Source organism: Danio rerio, chromosome 9 (assembly GCF_052040795.2).
Source record: "Danio rerio strain M-AB ecotype USA chromosome 9, GRCz13ab, whole genome shotgun sequence".
NCBI classification, from domain to species: Eukaryota; Metazoa; Chordata; class Actinopteri; order Cypriniformes; family Danionidae; genus Danio; species Danio rerio.
In genome coordinates, this window is record NC_141029.1 from 4,073,472 (window position 1) to 4,094,213 (window position 20,742).

At 36.5% G+C, this 20,742-nt stretch overlaps 1 protein-coding gene and 1 long non-coding RNA gene across 19 annotated transcripts in view; one reads left to right on the forward strand and one right to left on the reverse strand.

Moving 5' to 3' along the window:
- Positions 1-20,742, reverse strand: part of myo3b (myosin IIIB) — a 217,320-nt gene that overhangs the window by 195,324 nt on the left and 1,254 nt on the right. For 4 of the 17 annotated variants that reach the window (XM_087267375.1, XM_087267380.1, XM_087267378.1 and 1 more), the window contains exon 2: positions 17,609-17,645. Coding sequence is in view for 6 of the 17 variants with exons in the window: in XM_087267359.1 (XP_087123485.1) it covers positions 13,690-13,752; positions 17,609-17,645; positions 17,927-17,933 (107 nt within the window). In the remaining 11 variants the exon portion in view is untranslated. Of the gene's footprint in view, positions 1-4,529; positions 4,775-13,689; positions 13,753-17,608; positions 17,646-17,926; positions 18,113-20,742 lie in introns of those variants that run through there. The other 13 variants (XM_087267374.1, XM_087267381.1, XM_087267377.1 and 10 more) reach the window with 6 other exon arrangements.
- Positions 9,634-20,742, forward strand: part of LOC141376049 (uncharacterized) — a 28,781-nt gene continuing 17,672 nt past the window's right edge. Inside the window, exons 1-4 of one of the 2 annotated variants that reach the window (XR_015499131.1) lie at positions 9,634-9,830; positions 13,647-13,763; positions 14,090-14,228; positions 14,339-14,439. This is a non-coding gene — a long non-coding RNA (uncharacterized LOC141376049). Of the gene's footprint in view, positions 9,831-13,646; positions 13,764-14,089; positions 14,229-14,306; positions 14,440-20,742 lie in introns of those variants that run through there. The other variant, XR_015499130.1, reaches the window with a different exon arrangement.

The following is a 20,742-nucleotide window of genomic DNA, read 5'->3' on the forward strand; positions in this document are numbered from 1 at the left end:
TATATATATATATATATATATATATATATATATATATATATATATATATATATATATATATATATATATATAATGGACTGCCAAAACTAACTCCATAGCTTTCTGGAACCATTCTTTTACTGCACTCAAACCTCGTTGCCACGGCCAGCTTCTCTCTGCGTGTCAAGTCTGTCTGCTTACACGGCGAGCCACAAGACAAACTGGTAACAGCAAAAAAGCCATCTATATGGAGGCAAGCGATCTGCTGATACCGCGAAAAGAAAAGGCCTCATACCGCCCTGTAGGGTTCATTTTAAAGACAAATCGCAACCAAATGTACTTCTGGCGATCTCCAGAAATGTATATAAGGCTACGTTTTCAGAATTAGCCTACGTTGGGTTTATCTCATGTGGGAAGCAACATTAAAATACAACAGTAAAAACAAGACCCAAGACTTTGCCTTGAGGTACACCTTTCTTACCATGCAATTTTGGTTCACACTTTACAATACGGGACATATAATTAATGTTATTTAATGCAATTACTAACATAAACAATGTACAATACTTGTACAACATTTGTTAATTCTAGTGACTTCCACTCACCGGCCATTTTATTAGGTTCACCTGTCCAACTGCTTATTAATGCAAATTTCTAATCAGCCAATGCATTTAGGCATGTAAACATGGTCAAGACGATCTGCCGCAATACAAACTGACCATCAGAATAGGGAACAAAGTTGATTTGAGTGACTTTGAATGTGGCATGGTTGTTGGTGCCAGATGGGCTGGTCTGAGTATTTCAGAAACTGCTGATCTACTAGGATTTTCATGCACAACCATCTCTAGGGTTTACAGAGAATAGTCTGAAGAAGAGGAAATATCCAGTGAGTGGCAGTTCTGTGGGTGCAAATGACTTGTTGATGCCAGAGGTCAGAGGAGAATGGCCAGACTGGATCCAGCTGATAGAAAGGCAACAGTAACTCAAATAAGCACTCGTTACAACCGAGGTCTGCAGAAGAGCATCTCTGAACACACAACACGTCCAACCTTGAGGTGGATGGGCTACAGCAGCAGAAGACCACACCGGGTGCCGCTCCTGTCAGCTAAGAACAGGAAACTGAGGCTACAATTCACACAGGCTCACCAAAACTGGACAATAGAAGATTGGAGAAACGTTGCCTGGTTTGATCAACTTAAAAAGATAATGTAAATAATTTTAGAAATATTCAATTTTCATTTAAAAGTCTAAGCATGCTAACATTATACTTTCAAAGATGGTAATACTTTCATATGTTCGCATTTCATATTCACCTTCACAATATTTTTTAAATAAATGGTAATGGCTCTACCGAGTCTAATATATCAGACCGGGTGATGAATTCTGCTGCTCATACAGACTTCCTGAGGGAGGGAAGCGTTTATTTTGAGGTCATGTTGAAGTGGAGAAGGTAAATGGTGTTCTGCCTGTGGGGCTCTGAGCCTTGCACTCACAGAATTATGAATAGCACGAGAGATTAGACTGATGGATGCTTTGACTGCGCCGGGCCAGATGGATATTTTATACCCCTCATCTATTTTCCAGAAAGGTAGAGAGCAAAGCTGAATTTTGACTAATGCTATTTTTTTTCCATGGGTGGTATTTGTCCGACCATCCAAGGAAAACATGGTAAAAAATATAGTGTATATGAAAACTACGTGTGAGAACGGATTTGAAAGTGCCTTTTAAAACACTGTTTAATTTTCTTTATTTAATTAAACCGGCTACAGATAAATAATTTACTTTTGAATTTAAGAAAGTACATTTGATTATCAATTGTCTATAAGCATGCAATTATTTAAGCAACATACTAGTTATTTTAGAAATTGACTGAAATTAAATGTATGGATTGAAACCGTTTACATTTATTTAACACTGATTTAACTTTAAGAGAAACAGATTTCAGTTATGCAGTGGGTCTATAAGTTCTATTTCATAATAATAGTTTATAGCATTAAGGGAAGTATCAATAAAATACAACAATAAAAAGCAACCCGGGCTCATTGTGGAAACGTAGCCCCGCGGACGTTTCTGCGGACCGCGATTTACATCCCGGGAGGTACGTATTCGAGCTGTGCGCGCTTTTTCGTGTCTCGGGCGCCTCTCGGGAGCGTGCGGCGTTCGCGCCCGCGCCGTTCTCGCGCGAAAAGCCGCCGGATCGAAAAAAAAAAAAAAAAAAGCAAAAGCCCTCGTCTTCGATTTCGACCGCGTTTTCGGATCCCGCGGCGTTCTCGCCCTTATTTGTCGGGTTCCGTTTTTCGTCTTTACCTGATTTCCGGAACCTGCTGTTCCCCGGACTTGATCCCGGTCGTCGTCCACCGCGGCCGGCTCCTCCTCCGGGGCCTCCGTTCTGCCGACGCAATGCTGTGGGCTAAGCGGACAAACTGATTGCATCGAGAAAGCCCTCCACTCGGAGGCGAGCTGTCGGCCGGCGAGCGCGAAGAGGAGGGGCGGAGCGGCGCCACACCGCCCCGCAGCATTTGCTCGGAAAAAACCAAACGCAGCCTTTACGTACCTCCGGCCACGTAAATCGCGGTCTCCAGAAACGTCCGCGGGGCTACGTTTCCAGAATGAGCTTGGGTTGATAAAAAGAGACCCAAGACTAAGCCTTGTGGTACACCTTTCTTACAATGCAAATTTCAACCCAGGCTCATTCTGAAAACGTACCCCTATATACATTTCTGAAAAGCGCAAAACTCATCCCAGGAGCTACGTTTTTTTTTTTTTTGCAGTTTTTGTTTTCACGAATACACCACAGGTCGTTGTGTACGCTTTTTCAGACCTTAAACACCTACCCGTCTCGCGTAATTGACCGATCAACTGGCCTACCCTCCTTTTTTCCTAAACCCAACCTATAGTGTTTTCAAAAGCAATTTAAAAAAATGAAAAGCCCTCGTGGCAGCCTGACTTTTTAATTTAGCTTCAATTTAACTTCTTATTCAACACTAAAAATGTAATAACAAAATTTATTTTATGCTGCTTTAAGTTATTCAGGGTTCAACTACATTTTTAAGCTATTCAAATTTTAACTTAATATTTTTTTGTCAGTTTGATTGATGGAAGTTGAGATGACTAGAAAAGTTAATTTGATCCAACAAAAAAAATTTAAGACAGGAACAATATTTTTACAGTGAACATAATGTTGAATTTTTTCCCCAGAGATGGGTTGCGGCTGGAAGGGCATCCACTGCGTAAAAACTTGCTGGATAAGTTGGCAGTTCATTCCGCTGTGGCAACCCTGGATAAATAAAGGGACTAAGACGACAAGAAAATGAATGAATGAATAGGGTTGAATTTACTTTTCACGTGTATACATGTTTTTTTTTAAACGATTTGATGCACTTCAAATGTTAACTACATTATAAGGACTATGTAATAACTAGGTATTAACCTCAAACTTACCCCAAAAACTAGCCTTAAAGCATGTAGTTAACTTATATTAGCAGTACTTTGTACTAAGTACATTGTAAGCACAAAAACCCTTATTATTTTAGTTCAAAAGTGTTTGGAGTCCAGCATCTGTCAGTGTAGTGGAGTTAAATAGCCAGGTATAACCTGATCTGCTCTTATGCATATTCATTTTCCTCATCTCTGACCCTTCTTTCACCTCTACAGCCCATATAAACGAAGAAACAATGTGTTTCTTTAGCTTTATGTGCTTGTACATTTAGCATTATTTAATTACAAACTACTTTTTACTTTTATTTTCATATTTAAAGAGCACAGGACTGAAGAAAAATTAATCCATAAGCAGTTCAATTCATGTTATAATCAAAAGACACCGTCGCCCATCATGAAAAACTCTGCAACATAACCATAAATACAACTCACTCATCATCAGATAATGTATTCAAATCCAGCAAAACAGAGCCAAGATGCACATAATTATAATATATAATAACAAAATTGTAATAATTATGTAATTATGTAGGTATCAACCACAAACACTAGCATTAAACCATTTAGTTAACTTATATCAGCAGTACTTCCTTGTAAGTGCAAAAAAAAGTGGAACCATTATTTCTGCCTAAAAATGTTTGGAGTCCAGCATCTGTCAGTGTAGTGGAGTTAAATAGCCTGAGATAACCTGATCTGCTCTTCTGCATGTTAATTTTCACCATCTCTGCACCCTTCCTCACCTCTACATCACACTTAAGTGAAGAAACATGTGATTATTCAACTCTATGCGTTTATATATTTACGATTATTCAATTACAGGCTACTAAATACTTATGCTTCACATTTAAAGAGCACAGGATTCAAGAAAAAATTAAGTCCATAAGCAGTTCAATACATATTATAATCAAAATACACTGTCGCCCATCATGCAAAACTCTGCAACATAACCATAAATACAACTTTCCCATCAAGATACCTTATTCAAATCCAGCAAAACAGAGGATGGATATGAATCATAAAACAGACAACTCCAAACATTATCTCTTTGAGCATGACTCAAAAGTACAGGACACCAAACAGAATCATAAATAGATGTAAAACAAAGAACATACCTGAGTTTGATAGACCTTCCTAACAAGTTGCTGAATTGTGTGTGTGTGTGTGGGTTTTGTCAATGCTACGAGCCTAAATCATTCTAATCAGCCTCTCTAAATTATTAATTAGCTTGTAATGTGTAATATGATCTGCTTTTAAATATTCATTAGCCAGATGGAACTAGTCATAAAAGAATTCTATATGGACGACTGTAGGTTGTAACAGTAACACACACACACAGGTAGGTGGGAACTGTTTATGTGTTGCGTCTGTCATGTGACTCCCACAATGATCTCTACAGAGATGCATTGGTGGATTGAGTGCTAAAAAAAGAAAGAAATCGCACTACCTTTAATTTTTAGTTGAATCGATTGATCTTTTCTCGTAATCTCAACATCAGTCAAACTGACTAATCTAAAAATATTAAGTTAAATATTAAGTAAATATAAATTAAAAATATTAAATTAAACTTTGTATACCTTTAAAAAATAAATTTAAACTCAATGAACGTATTAAAATAAGTTAAAGTAACATAAAAGCTTTTGTTGTGATGGCTTTTTGTCATATTATTTTTTACAGTGTATAACAAAGTCAACTCCATAGTTTCTTTAATATAGAATGATTGCTCTGTTTATGTAGACAAATTTAGCATAGATTCAGAACAGCCCGGGCTCTTTTTGATTACACACCCCTATATACATTTCTGGAGAGCGTCAAAATAAGTCCCAGGAGCAATGTTTTTTTGCCAGTTTTTGTTTTCGCAAATCCACCAGAGGCCGCTGTGTAAGTTTTTTGAGATTTGAAATTTCCTTCGCGAGTGCCATTCTCGTTTAAATCCACAAGAGGCCACTGTCGACTGACTGACAGACCAACCAATCAATGCCCCCACCTACCACCTTCCCTAATCCCAACCGGCAGTGTTTTCAAAAGCACAGATTGACCACCGCCTACCCACTTCCTTAAACCCAACCGACAGTGTTTTTTAAAATCACCGATTGACCAGCGCCCACCCACGTCCTTAAAGCCAACCAACAGTGTTTTCAAAAGCACTGATTGACCAGCACCCACCCACTTCCTTAAACCCAACCGATAGTGTTTTCAAAAGCACCGACCGACCATCGCCCACCCACTTCCTTAAACCCAACCGACAGTGTTTTCAAAAGCACAGATCGACCAGCGCCCACCCACTTCCTTAAACCCAACTGACAGTGTTTTCAAAAGCACTGATTGACCAGCACCCACCCACTTCCTTAAACCCAACCGACAGTGTTTTCAAAAGCACCATTCGACCAGCGCCCACCCACGTCCTCAAACCTAACCGTCAGTGTTTTCAAAGCACTGATCGACCAGCTCCCACCCACGTCCTTAAACCCAACCGACAGTGTTTTTTAAAAGCACCGATCAACCAGCGCCCACCCACGTCCTTAAACCCAACCGATAGTGTTTTCAAAAGCAATCCAGAAAAACAAAAACCCTTGCAAAAGCCAGATTTTTACCATGTTTTCAGATTTTACCACATTGTCACAGTGTTATTTACTTGTTTAATTATTTTTTTCTTACCTGCTTTCTCTGCGTCTCAAATCCGCTGACATATGAAGCGAGCGACTGGACTTTCTGTTAACTTCAACTAATGTGTTTTTCTGTTCATACATTTCAGCCTATTTACATTTGTTTTCTTTAAGCATCTTGATTTAATATCCTGGGTTCATGAATCATCATAGGCTCATTCTGAATACCTAGCCCTATATACATTTCTGGAGATCGCGAATTGTGTAGTTGAAGTTTGAAGAGATTTTTGACTGCTAGATGTGATGTGGTTATGCAGTGACAGGATGATGCTGTGTATCTGCAGTTATAAACAGAGACTGTGTTGCTATGGCTCATATTCCCATGAGAATAGGAGACCAGTGAAGCAGAACCTGAGTGAAAACAACAGTCAGGTACAATAGATGAGTGACAACTAACAGCACACCGTCTCTCATTCTCTCCCACTGCACTTTCTTTCACAGTCCTGCTCCACATGCGCATATTACTGTCCTTATGTACTTATAATCATTACATTAAATGTGTAAAAACTAGGTACAGTTGAAGTCAAAATAATTAGCCCTTTTTGTCTTTTTCAAATATTTGACAAATGATGTTTAACAGAGCAAGGACATTTTCACAGTAAGTTCTGGAGAAAGTTTTATTTGTTTTATTTTGGCTAGAATAAAAGCTGTTTTTAATTTATTTAAAAAATATTTTAAGGTTAATATTACTATCCCCCTTGTTTTCGATTGTCTACAGAACAAACCCGTGCTATACAATCATTTGCCTAGTTAACCTAGTTAAGCCTTTAAATGTCACATTAAGCTGAATACTAGTCTCTTGAAAAATATCCAGTCAAATATTATGTGCTGTCATCACGGCAAAGATAAAAGAATTCAGTTATTAGTTAATTAGTTATTAAAACTATTATAATGTTTACATTAAACAGAAATTGGTGGAAAAATTTACAGGGGGGCTAATAATTCTGACTTCAGTGTACAATCTATAAGTCTTCCTCTGAAACAACCCTTAAGTGTGTATTTACCTTTTATTGCCCAAAATTTAGGTAAGTCCAGTACACGATTGTTTCCTCTACCAGTATATTAGGTGTAGACTTACTATAAACCTATATGGGTCCTATTATAGACCCAGTGCAAGTTTGTTTTTGCTAGTTAAGCCCTGCGTAGGTATCACTTTCATGTCTTGTGCCAATTTGTTTAAGAGAAGTTTATTTATAAACTAATTTCGAGAAGAGCACGCACTTATGATTGATAGCACCTGGTCCACATTAGCTAACACTGATTTACCAATTTGATGATTCCTTAACCACTATAAATAACCAGAGTATCTTACTTCAGCTATCTTCGTCTTGAAGAATCCCCCCTTCCACCCCTATTCCTCCCATTTCCTTGTCAGGGCAGCACGGAGGCCTAGTGGTTAGCACACTTCCTGGTCAGGTCGGCGTTTCTGTGCGGAGTTTGCATGTTCTCCTCGTGTTTGCGTGGGTTTTCACTGGGCTCTCCGGTTTCCTCCCACAGACCAAAAACATGTAGCATAAGTAAATTGACATATCTAAATTAACAGCAAAGACACTTCATTGCATTATAATCTACTTCCAACATCATCAAGCAGGGGAGTACTCGAGACCTACCTGAACTCGGACTCTCCTCTCACCCTGCAACAGGGGGGGGGAGCCCCGGGCTCGAGGATCTCACGAGTTCAGGGCTCTCTCCCGGGACAGCATGCCAAACACGCTCCATAATCAATCATAAGCTAAGGGCGAAATCTTAAAATAGCAAAAGCATTTGTGCACCCCTGTGTGTTGGTCTAAAAAAAAGTGTGTTAATTCCAGCCTGATCCCACAAAGAAAATGTTACGATTTTATGTTTTGTCTGTTTAAGAGTTCGTACAAGTCATACAAAAATGTCATTTATTTATTTATTTTTTTAAAGGAGGCATAACACCAAAACCCACCCCTAAACCTAAAATGTCATTTAATACTGATACATATTAGTGTAAACGGGGCCTGAGTGTGTATTTTTTGTGAGCGGGTTTGCGACAGGGGCGGGGCAGAGGATCAGAGATGCCGGCTCAGCATCGTGTTGTCTATTGGACATCGACGATGGGCGATGACATCATCTATCAGCCCAACCCTAATCAGACGTCAATATGGCGTTGGCTTAAAATATTGGCTCAACATTGGATTACAGTCACTTTTTGGATTTGGGTTGTTTCTAAACAAAATATCTAGAACTTATTCAAATCACGAAGCATTTTCTTGACAAGTAAAAATGTTCATCTTGCTTTAAGTAAAAACAAGTAAAAATTTAGTGAGGGTAACACTTTAACTGACATTAACTAATGGACCATTACTAACTTTAATTATGAATAATCTTGTAAAGCATTTACTAATCATAGTTCGACATTAACTACATACCAAATCCAAAAAGTGAACAAAAACCAACGTCATATTGACATCAAATACTGACTCTTATTCGTCAGGTGTGGCAACCAAAATCCAACATCTGATGGACAACATAGTGATAACGTCCACACAACGTTATAACATCATTAGACGTTGATGTAATGTTACTATTTTATGTTTTGTCTGTTTAAGAGTTTGTACAAGTCATACAAAAATTTCATTTTTTTTTTTTTAAATGAGGCATCGCACCAAAACCCACCCCTAACGTCATACGTCAATTTGCATATCACTGACGTCATCACGTTCTACCGTTTCTGTTTGTTTAACAGCCTATGGTTAATGAAGGGGTATTTAAAATTGCACTACACTTTATATAAGCATGTTTATTTAACTAAATTTATTGCTGTTTGAATACAGTATGTCATTATAGATGTGTAGTCAATGTGCAGTAATCTCTCATATGTAATAAACTCAGACAAGTTCAGAAACTGTCACTAAAATATCTGTGATTGTGAACAAGAAAAGAATAAACGGTCCAATTAAATTGTTAAAATAAAGTAGAAGTAGATCGGTTTGACTATACAAGGGAAATACCTTCACACTGCCTGTGCTAAATCATTTGTCGTCGGTACGCAGAGGGGTGATCTGCTCTCGGGCTGCAGGTGGGAGAGGCTGCTGTACGAGGACTGACTGGGCCGCCTGTCAGTGCTGTGAGGCGGGGGAGGGGCCGGTGGCATCACACGCAGCTCATTGAGAAGAGTCGGGACGGTACAGTATGGACAAATGACAGTCTAAAAAAAAATCTCCAATAACACACAAAAAAGTCGCTAGATTTGTCGCTAGGGGGGTCTGAAAAGTCGCTAAATCTAGTGACAAAGTCGCTAAGTTGGCAACATTGGCGGCAAGCAATCAGAATCAAGTAGTCCACCGATTGAGAGGTGTTCAGAGAACACAGACGTGTGAACTTTGGTTCCGACCACAGTTGTTCCCAAGAGTTTATTGAAAATCGCGATGACGCAGGGCCCCCTAATCACGCGGGGCCCCCCCGCTGTGTGTGCCCTGCGGGCCCATTCGCTACGCCACTGAATACAACCCGAAACAGCAACAACAGAGTGCTAAAAATACCCACTAACAACATCATAGCAACCACATAACAATGCTCGGCCACTCTCTCTCTCTCTCAGTGTGTGGGATACCTGTGGCAGAGGAAAGCAGACACCAAACACCGAGGTCGATAGGTTTACATTACCACGCTAGCCCAACACTGCAACACAACCACACACATGAACACAGAGGAATAACGGGCATGACATCTTTCTTTCCAGTCGCAGACAGCGTGGGTTTCTAGCGTGGCGGAGCTGGTCAGGTGAGCGTGGAAGTGAAATCGTGGTTGGCAGAGAGAAAAGAGTTCTTACAAGATAATCTTATTTTCTAAGCTTCCCTCTCACACATTCACTGAGGCCTTGACTTCATTCAGGGCAAAACGTGCACAATCCTGTCTGCTGTAATCCCATTAGGAGCATGTGACGGACTCTGCCGTCCACTACTAAACGCTGGATTTACTCACTTTTTTTTACTTCTTTTTTCCGAGTTCAGGTTTTACTTCTTTTTTCAAATATTTCCCAAATGATGTTTAATGGAGGAATTTTTCACTGTATTTCCTGTAATATCTTTTCTTCTGGAGAAAGTCTTATTTGTTTTATTTCAGCTAGAATAAAAGCAGTTATTCATCATGTAAGGTCATTTTAAGGTCAATATTAGCCCTCTAAAGCAATATTTTATTTCCAATTGTCTACTGAACAAACCATCATTATACAATGACCTGCCTATTTACCTTAACTTGCCTAATTAACCTAATTAGGCCTTTAAATGTAACTTTAAGCTGAATACTAAATATCAGGCAAAATATTATGTACTGTCATCATGGTGAATATAAAAGAAATTAGTTATGAAAACTATTATATGTTTAGAAATGTTTTTAAAAAATCTTCTCGACCTGTATAAGATGTCACACAGGCGTAGCAGACCTGTCTCACATGTTTTGGACGTGCCTTAAGCTTACTCCTTACTGGTCAACTATATTCAATACATTGTCTAAAGTGTGTGAAGAACAGCTTAGGCCATGTGCAAACATGTGCAAACTGAGTCTGACTCAAAGACAACAAAACATAATAGCCTTTGCATCTTTGCTGGCTCGCAGACAAACTTTACTGCACTGGAAATCTTTAAATCCACCTAAAGCATCACACTGGCTTCAAGATCTGATGTTATATTTACACTTGGAAAAAATTTAATATTCAATTAGAGGCAAATTCTCATATGTATGGCAACTCTTATTATCATATTTCTCTGCTATAAGTGTACTTCCTGGGGAATAATGTGACTGTCTTGGATGTAACTGGAATCTTTTTTTCTGTAATCCCTTTGTCCTTTCTTTCTCTGTCCAGAATCTTAAGCTTCTTCTATGTTAACTTACCATTGTAAGATAGCACAGCCTTATGCCTGATCGTATCACCCATTACTTTTGTCACTTTATTTACATATGTATTTATTATTTATTTATTTAATTAATTTTTTATTTTAAAAAGATTTGGCAGCCCTTATATATATATATATATATATATATATATATATATATATATATATATATATATATATATATATATATATATTTTTTTTTTTTTTTATAATTACTTTTCCTTTATTTATTTATTTTTTATCGTTCTTTAGGCAGTGTAGTTAGGGTTTGTTAAAGTAGGTTTTATATGTATAAAAATAATAATTTTCTGTATATATAATGTAATTTGTTCTTGGCATAAAAATAAAGGAAAAAAAGATCTTCTCGATAAACACAAATGGGAAAAAACTATACAGGGGGCTAATAATTCTCAGTTCAACTGTACATCCATACACTGCAAAAACACCCTTTTGTACATCCATACATTGCAAAAACACCCTTCTTGATACGTTTGACTTGTTTCTAGTCTAACTATCAAAAAAATCTTAAGTCAAGAAGCATTTTTTAGAAAAGTAAAGAACAAATATGGTTTTGTTTTCAGAAATAAGTCGAAATTAAGTAAGTTTTTCTTTAAAACAAACTAAATTATCAGCCAATTGGCTAAATTTAGACTTTTAAAGACAAAACAGTTTATACTTGTCTGGAAAATGCTTCATGATTTAAGAATTTAGATATTTGGACTAAAAACAAAACAAATATTTTTGGCAGCGTAGTAGAGATGGGCGATTTTGACTGAACTTGTACTTGGAAAATATTGAACCAGTCTGCGTTTCTCAAACAACGTAACTCGCAGCTGAACTATCGTGGTACGATGCATCGTTTAGGAAAATAACTATGTAGTGACAAATGTTTCCCAAAACCCATAGTTTCTCTGTCGCAGATCTATCGCTTGAACAACGTTAGTTATAACGTAAATAGCACATAATGACGCTCTAAACGGGGCGGAGGAACTACTTCTTTAGAGAAGAACCCAATCATTTCTTTGTGGAAATTATATTGTTTTACACACATATGCATTTAAAATAAAATCCAATATTAGATTTGGTAAAAACATGCACTCACTTTCCATATTAATTGAATATATTCTAAAACATAAAATCACTTACAAAAGCTAACACGTATACTAATATCATATATAAATCATATAAATTAATAAATAATGAGGCGATTTATCAAGAAATGAAATTTAATTATTATTATGTATTAGAAATGAAAAAAATACTGTAATAATATTATTAATTATTATTATTATTATTATTATTATTAAGGATATTGTTCATTTATTTATTTATTTTTTAAAAGTCTACTTTTACAATTTGACACTTGTAAACCACAGCAGAAGGCTCTAACCAGCAGGCCCATGTCATATACAGTAGATACTTAATAAGTAACCTACTATAAATTAAAAGAATTAACGGATACTTTTTGTTTTCACAAGCTTTGGAGACGTAACATAAATTCCACTTTTAAATAATAGTTCACCTATAGCTTTCGTCATGAGGCTGTGTTCAAAACGACATCAATGTTTTCAAAGTGCACTGTGAAGGGAGCACAAATGTAAATATGAAGATCGCTAAAACTGAACTGTAAAAATAGTTATCAAGCAAATGACACCTAAGAGAGATGACCTTAATGCTTTATTATTTTTCATAATTCCAACTTTGAATGTTAGAGTGTTCTAAATGAATAGTGCATAGGGGGGATAAGTGGGAATAGAACACAGCCAGGAACTTTGTTTCTAACTACAGCTGCAGAGGTGTAGTTGCGAGTGCTCAAGTTTGCGATGCAGTTTGCGAATGTTCGTTGGAGCGTCGGATTTGGGAAACGGCAAAACAACAAACTATGTTTGTAACGACGGAACTTGCGACCTTAGTTGGCTAACGATGGTTTTGGGAAACGCACCCCAGGTCATTCATGTTGAGTTCACATCATCTACAATGGAAAATAACAGCATTATAATAAAATAAGAAATTAATTAGAGCAATTAGTCTCTCTGGCTGCCATCATTTATTTTCGGCAACACACCAGCAGGCAGCAGTAGCATACCTTTTTCTTAAACTTGTAAGCAGAAATAGCCTCACGTAACATATGCTAGGACAATGAGTACGCTTACATGGACATCAATAATCCGATTTTAATATAATTTAGACAATGCGCTGATTAAGATTCTACCATTTGAATATTCGGTTTTACAGCCTGATTTCACAAGGAAACATAACTATTTTAGGTTTTGTCAGTTTAGTGGCTAATTCATACTAATATTTACAGAGTTCAGTCAAACATGTACAATTTTTAAAATGAGGCATGGCACCAAACCCCCACCCCTAAACCCAACCGTCATGGCAGGATGAGCAAATAATACTAAATTGTACCAATGAGATTGTTCAAATTCATAAGAATTAGCCACTAAATTAAAAGTTACGAATTGCTGTGAGTAGCGTCGATAATTCTTATAAGTTGTTAGACTGGACTTCACACGAACAATCAGTATAGGCGACCGAGAAATATCTCTCGATTGTCCAAACTTCTAGATGCCACTGCAAACCAGAGAAGAGAAAACGTAAGCGCATAGCAGAAGTTGAGAAGCAACCGCTGACATGCACGTTTCTGTTGCTCCGTCTGTGGAGCAAAGATGAATGTTCTTCAGCTGTGTGTGTGATGCAGATTAAACAACATCAGCACAGCGAAGAAACCCAGACGCTCTCACCAGATCCTGCCATGGAGATGATAAAACTCTGTCCTCTCTGTTTCCTCAGAGTTTTCCAGCCCTCTGGGCACAGGGTAAAAACACACACACACACAGTTAGCCCCGATTTAATACTACACACTCTAATTACACACACACACGCATCATTCACCATTAAAGACATTCATTATTATTATCAATAGAGTCCTTGACAAGTATATCAAATTACAGTATATGCAAAGCCTCACATCAATTAGCCTGTCCATGTGGGGAAAAAAACATTAAAGATTGAGTGAAATAAAAAATGACAATGTTTATTTTGCTAGCTCACATTGTTATTCTTGAGATAAATAAGTCAATCCACTGAAAAAAAGTTTGTTTTAATGATCTTTAATCTAAATCTTATGTGTGCCTACTTTAGGTCATTCATCCGGACCTGACGAGCAGCTGACATGATCAAGAGAACATGACTCATATGTAGCTCTGACACCATAAAAAAATTCTCTGAAATCATTAATATGCATGCCTCGGGCTGCGTTTGATAAGCCAAACGTGTTCTAGTAAGACAACAGAGATAATTTTCAGAGTTATTTTAAGCTTATATTTCACTTACTATGTGGGACTTTTATTTTGAAAATGCAAGCGCCAAATTGTTTTCTATGCGTTGCAGGGCAACAACAGCACAAGGCATGTTTCAAACTCGCCTCAGGACACAAAATGCAAGATTTACAGATTACACATGTATTCATCTCCACTCGGAAGAGGCATGAGGTGTGTTTAGTTACATCTTTTGTTAATTTATTGTGTTTATTGTAAAATTTGATGCGTATGTTTCAGCAAACACTTGTAGATTGCTGAAACGAGTCAAATCACTCAGCTCAACTGCAATTGTTTATGCAGAGGTTGATAATTCCTGGCCTTTTCATTGTCTGAACAGGGTTCAACGCTAAGGAATTTTTCTACTGGTCAGATCTGGCCAGTGGTTCAGATCTTTACTTGTCCTGACAAAATTTTCACTGGCCCCACCAAAAAAAAAAAAAAAGGGAGGTTAATAGCTATTTTTTTAGCTGCATATTTTAAATAATGTGTCAAAAATAAAGTCTGTGAATCTACAATTTCAATACTTAAAAAAATGTTAATAAAAGTGTTATACAAACAAAAAGATCAGAGGAAAATGAGGTATTTTATTGCGGTTCGAAATTATTTAACAAAAGGTGGCTGACTTGTCAAACTGACGGCTAACTGTGCAAAACATTACTTCATTTTTTTTGTTGGTATGTAAAATGTAATGTAATGTGTATTTATATAGCGCATTTATAGTGTATGGCCATACACCCAAAGCGCTTCACAATCATGAGGGGGGTCTCTCCACACCACCACCAGTGTGCAGCATCCACTTGGATGATGCGACGGCTGCCACAGGACAACGGCGCCAGTGCGCTCACCACACACCAGCTATTGGTGGAGTGGAGAGACAGTGATAGAGCCAATTCAGTGGACGGGGATGATTGGGAGGCCATGAACGTATGGCTGTGTTTTTCCCGTGTAAATGTCTGCTTCCAAGACGTTAGAAACAGACATTTTCTTTTAGCAATATAATTTGACGTTGCTTCCATGTTGCTGTTTCTTCGCTGTACTGGTTTGTTACCAGTTTACGGGAAAAAATAGCATGCTCAAAACATCAAATCAGATAAGAGGAACCGGAAAGCAATACGGTGTTTACGACATCACAGAGAAGGTAGTGTTTAAAGACTTAAAAACAAACTTAAATGCATGCAATTGACAAAAATTAAATGTTAGTGACAAGGCAGCACTGTCCTAATCAGGCCAGTAATGATCCTGTTTACTGTCCCAAGCGTCTCTCACGCTGGCCCTGGGCCACTGGGCAGTCCTTACTGTTGCTGAAGCTTCCAAATACAACTCGATACTATCTCTATCACTAACTTTTGTCAAGTTTAATTGTAATTCAGCCTTTATCCACAACAGATCTAGTGAGTAAAATAGGTTAACATTACTCTGGTCAGGTTTATATTCGTCTGAGTTCAGTGTACATCATGTTCTATGTGTGTTTGTTTGTGCCTGTAAGAGTGGCAGGTCAGAGCAGAGCTCATTAATATTCACGTCATGAGCCACATACAGTGGACCTTCTGATTCTATGGGTATTTATATGGAGTAATAAATGAGCATATCAAACCATTTCTGGAGATTTTTTTAACTTCCTGAAGCCATAAACCTACTATGTGGATATCAGAGGACAGTTTAACTTATTAAACCAATGCAGTATATGGCCAGTGGCGCAAAAAGGGGGTATGCAGTATATGCGGCCACACATGGGGGCGCCATTGTGCCAAAACTATTTTTGAAATTATCCATATTAAAATTTTTTAATAATATATATATATATATATATATATATATATATATATATATATATATATATATATATATATATATATATATATATATATATATATATATTTGTTAAAAATGTTTATTTAGCATTTTATACGCGTATAATATTGTATTTTATTTAATTAAAAAATCATTCCACCCAACACCCCCCCCCCCCCCCCCACCCCCATTTTTCATACCATATACATGTTTTTATGAATTTATTATGCATCATGTTGATTCATCAGGCCTTTTGGTAACTTCTTAGCTTAAAACTATTTTAATTTTAGCTACAGACAAAGTTATAACATTTCAATTAAACAGAACATTTGTTTGTTTCTGTTTTTTTTTTTTACACTAAACATTGGACAGTCTTTTTTATTTAACTTTTAGCAGTTTCAGTCAATGTTCTTGCAAAGACAGACCTTACACTTCTCACAGTATGCACGTGAGAAGTAATTGCAATGTTCTTTTGCCCTTTAGAACTCCCATGTCTATCATTTTGTTTTGACAAATGTAGTACAAAAAGTCCAAAAGCAAGGCTAGTCAAGGTGATATAATCATTTAGTGAGGGAAAATTAAATTGAGAAGAAATTTGGGGTGGTATGAGATGCATTTCTTTGCAACCTAACATGCTTAACGTACTACTTCATACTATTTCAGTTGTGTTCAGAAATGCGAAACTGTATTTTTTGAAGCATATTGATATCTTTATGAAAAAATATCTTTAATTTATTGATGGAAATATTTTCCACATTTTATCACTTGCCTGTTTATAAAATATAGTTGGATTGAAAGGGGGGCGCGTAAAAGTTGAAGCTGCATACCCATCAGTAAATGTGCAGTTGCGCCCCTGTATATGGCTTCTTTAATGCACCTTCTTACTATTAGTTTGCCATGAAGAAATGATGCACTAAATAAAGCTCCGCCCTCTACTCAATATTAAAAATTCATCACATCAACACACTGAATAAATATGGTCTCAGGATTTTAAAAGTTCATGCACTTTAACCGAAAAAAATCGAAATACATTGGCAACAAAATAAGGATTTGTAAATGTAAAAATGTTGAAATGTTTTTAAAAGGAGTGGACAATTGTTTTCGGTTTATTCATTTATTTTCCTTTGGCTTAGTCCCTTATTTTTCAGGGGTTACCACAGCGCAACGAACCGCCAGCTATTTCAGCATATGTTTTACGCAGCGGATGCCCTTCCAGCGACAATCCAGTACTGGGAACCACCCATACACACTTACATATACAGTCCGGCTAATTTAGTTCATACAATTCACCTATACCAACACATGAAGAACATTCAAACTCCACACAGAAATGCCAACTGGCCCTGCTGGGACTCGAACCAGCGACATTCTTGCTGTGAGGTGACAGTGCTAACCACTGAGCCACCTTTTATTTCATATTTAACATTTGAAAAATTTCCTATTGACAACATTTTGAAGACCAGGCCAATATATCATTAAATCAGCAGTATTATGACTCAAGTTCATTTAAATCACATTAAATTGTCATGATTTTTCATTCCTTCCTTACCTGCTTTGGACCACATCGGTTCCTTGATTGACATGTCCTATAAATATATTAAATAAATAGATTAGATAAATGTTCTACCTTCATCATCACCCTTTTATTTCATGAAATAAGCATTTGCTAACTCCAATCGCACACACTAGCTCATGTTCTGGAGATGCTGTTCTGTGGATTCTCAAATAACCTATCACAGCACACAGGATCACTCAGCGTGTTATCATGAAACACGTCTTGCGATTTCTCTTTCTGGCTTCAGTCTGCCCGATTTAATGGCTTTTCTTGATTTCAACCAGCAGAAATGATCATTTCGAGAAGACTTACCTGCCATAGCCGGTTTCTGACATATCCAAAGTGATTTTCAAAGCTTCCTAGCTGTCCTGAGGTTAATAATTCACTAGAATTTGATAAGTTCCTGTGCGAGCGCTTCAGAGAGGAAGCGGTGCGCTCACACATGACCAATCCAAACCAATTCACAGCACTGCGAAAAAGGCTGGGATCCACACCACTCTGTCATTGTCACAACAAAGTTAACTTAATCATGTTTACAAATACAATCGTGTTGTTTTAACTCATTTAAGTCATTTGAACAAGCAGCAAAATATGATTATTTTTTTTGAGTGAATATAAAGAAACTATTCCTATCCTTTTGATTAGCATTATTATATCATATACATACAAAAATATATCTGCTGTTTGTCTAAACTACTTTTTTAAATTGCGCTGAAACAACACAATTCTTGGGTTTTTGGGGGGACAACTTTATTGTTGGTCCTACTTTATATTAAGTGTCCTTAATTACTATGTACTTACATAAAAAAATAAATACAATGTACTTACTGTGTTTATAATGTATTTGAGAACACTTGTGGTGCTCTTGAGTTGGGATAGAGGTTGGGTTATGGACAGGTTTGCTGGTATGGGTAGGTTTAAGGGTGGGTTAAGGTGTAAGGGATGGTCAACAGTGTATTTACAAATGTAATTACAAAGGTTAATTACAGATGTGATTACATACATGTATTTAATTAAGCATAAGTACACAGTAAATACATGTATTTACACAATAAGTACATGGTAACAAACTATTAATTCCTATGTAAGTGCATATTAGTTAAGGTCACTTAATATAAAGTGGGATCTTATTGTTTTATGTTCAATCAACTTAAATTTGTAAGTTAACTTCATTTTTTAACTTTTTTAACTTTTTAAACTTCATTGTTCCAACACAAGTCGACTTTGTGGAACTCAATAATGTTGTAAGCTGTAAACTCACATACTTTTTTAGTTACCTACCTAACAGATGTTTATTTCCCTCGATTAAAACATAAAACACATTTACAGATTGATATGTTTCTGATCCCATAACTCTCAGGTTAGTTTGTAAAAGTATAAACAGATGTTTCAACAAACTGTTAAAGTACCAGACAGATCTCATGAGAAATTGTAAGTATTTTACGTTTTGTCAGTTTAGTAACTAATTCGAGGTCAGTCGAAAATGGACACCAAACACCACCCCTAAACCGAACCATCACTGGGAGATGAGCAAATCGTACTAAATTGTACGAATTAGATCATATGAATTCATACGCATAGCCACTAGGGATGCAATAATTCTAGATTTTGGTTGTACGATTATAGTCTGAGGAATAATCACGGTTGCTCGGTTATCACAATTATTATACATTCATTAAGTTCAAAACACCTCTAGTCAGGCCCGGATTGGCTAATCGGGAGGACCGGGAGAATTCCTGGTGGGCCGGTCCGTTCTTTGGCCGCGAAGGCAGGTGTCCCTAGCTGCTTGCACTCTCAGCAGTTGCACTTTTTTCATTTCTTTGTTCATTTGACCATAACCTCACTCTTTTTATTCATTATTTTGCTGCAGTTCCGCTCTTTTTATTTATTTTCTCGCAGCCCCGTGAGCAAAATGCAGCCTGCAGGTTAATGATGATATAATCATCATAAACCTGCGATCATTCCACCCAAAACAGCGCACCTTTAATAAATATTAATTAATATTAATGAATATTACACCTGCTCAATGAAAATCCGATGATTCACTACATTAATAAATCTGACATAACTTGATCAGAAATCTAAAAAGGGGAGAAAAAGAGTGGGGTTAAAAAAAAACGAGTTGACATCAATAGCAGCAGATAACAGTGCAATACTTATTCTTTATCCCAAACTTCTTCAGTTAATAGCGCCATTGTGGTCTAGTGGTTAGCATGTTGCGTTATCACACCACCGCTCCGAGTTCGAACCTACCCAGTATAAAATATATTTTTTCATTTTTAGGCAAGGCAAGGCAAGTTTATTTAGTGTTAAGACATATAATACTGTTTGGGTTACTTATGTAGGGGTACATATATATATATATATATATATATATATATATATATATATATATATATATATATATATATATATATATATATATATTGTGTGTGTGACGACCGTTACAAAGGACTGGATATAAAGCATTAATGTTCTTATTTCAGAAAAAAAAAAAAAAAAACATTTGAAGTTCTAAAGCAGCTGTGTCCTTGAAAAAGACGTGTTAGTGTCATTAGAAACTGAATTGGAAATAACGTTATTTATGACTAATATATTCAGTCATCGACTGAGGTGGGCCGGTCTAAGGCTTGAAACTCCAGAGCTAAAAAGGAGTCCCACTCCAGCCCTGCCTCTAGTTTAGAAAATCACATGAAACACCTTACATTTTAAAGTGTTTTTATATAACAATAGTCTATTTAAAATAAGTAAAAAACAGTCTACTTTAAATAGTCTATTTACAATATATTTATAAATAAGTGAAAAAAGTGTCAAAAACGTTTAGGCATTTAAACAGAAGTAATAATTTTAAACTTAAAAATAATTAACAGAACAATGAATAAACAATTCAATAAAAAAATTGTATTTGTCTAATGTAAATCTAAGCTATTAGCTAAGTATTTACCTTTTGAAGAGAATAAATGCAGTCAAAGGCTGCTGAAAATCTGTTTGAAAGGCACATTTGATCAACTATATTACACTTTATATTATATATTATATAATATATTTACTTTATATTATATTATATTTCTTTTTTGTTCTCTTTGGAGAATAAATGTGTATATTCCATACAAAGTATGAAGCTGAAC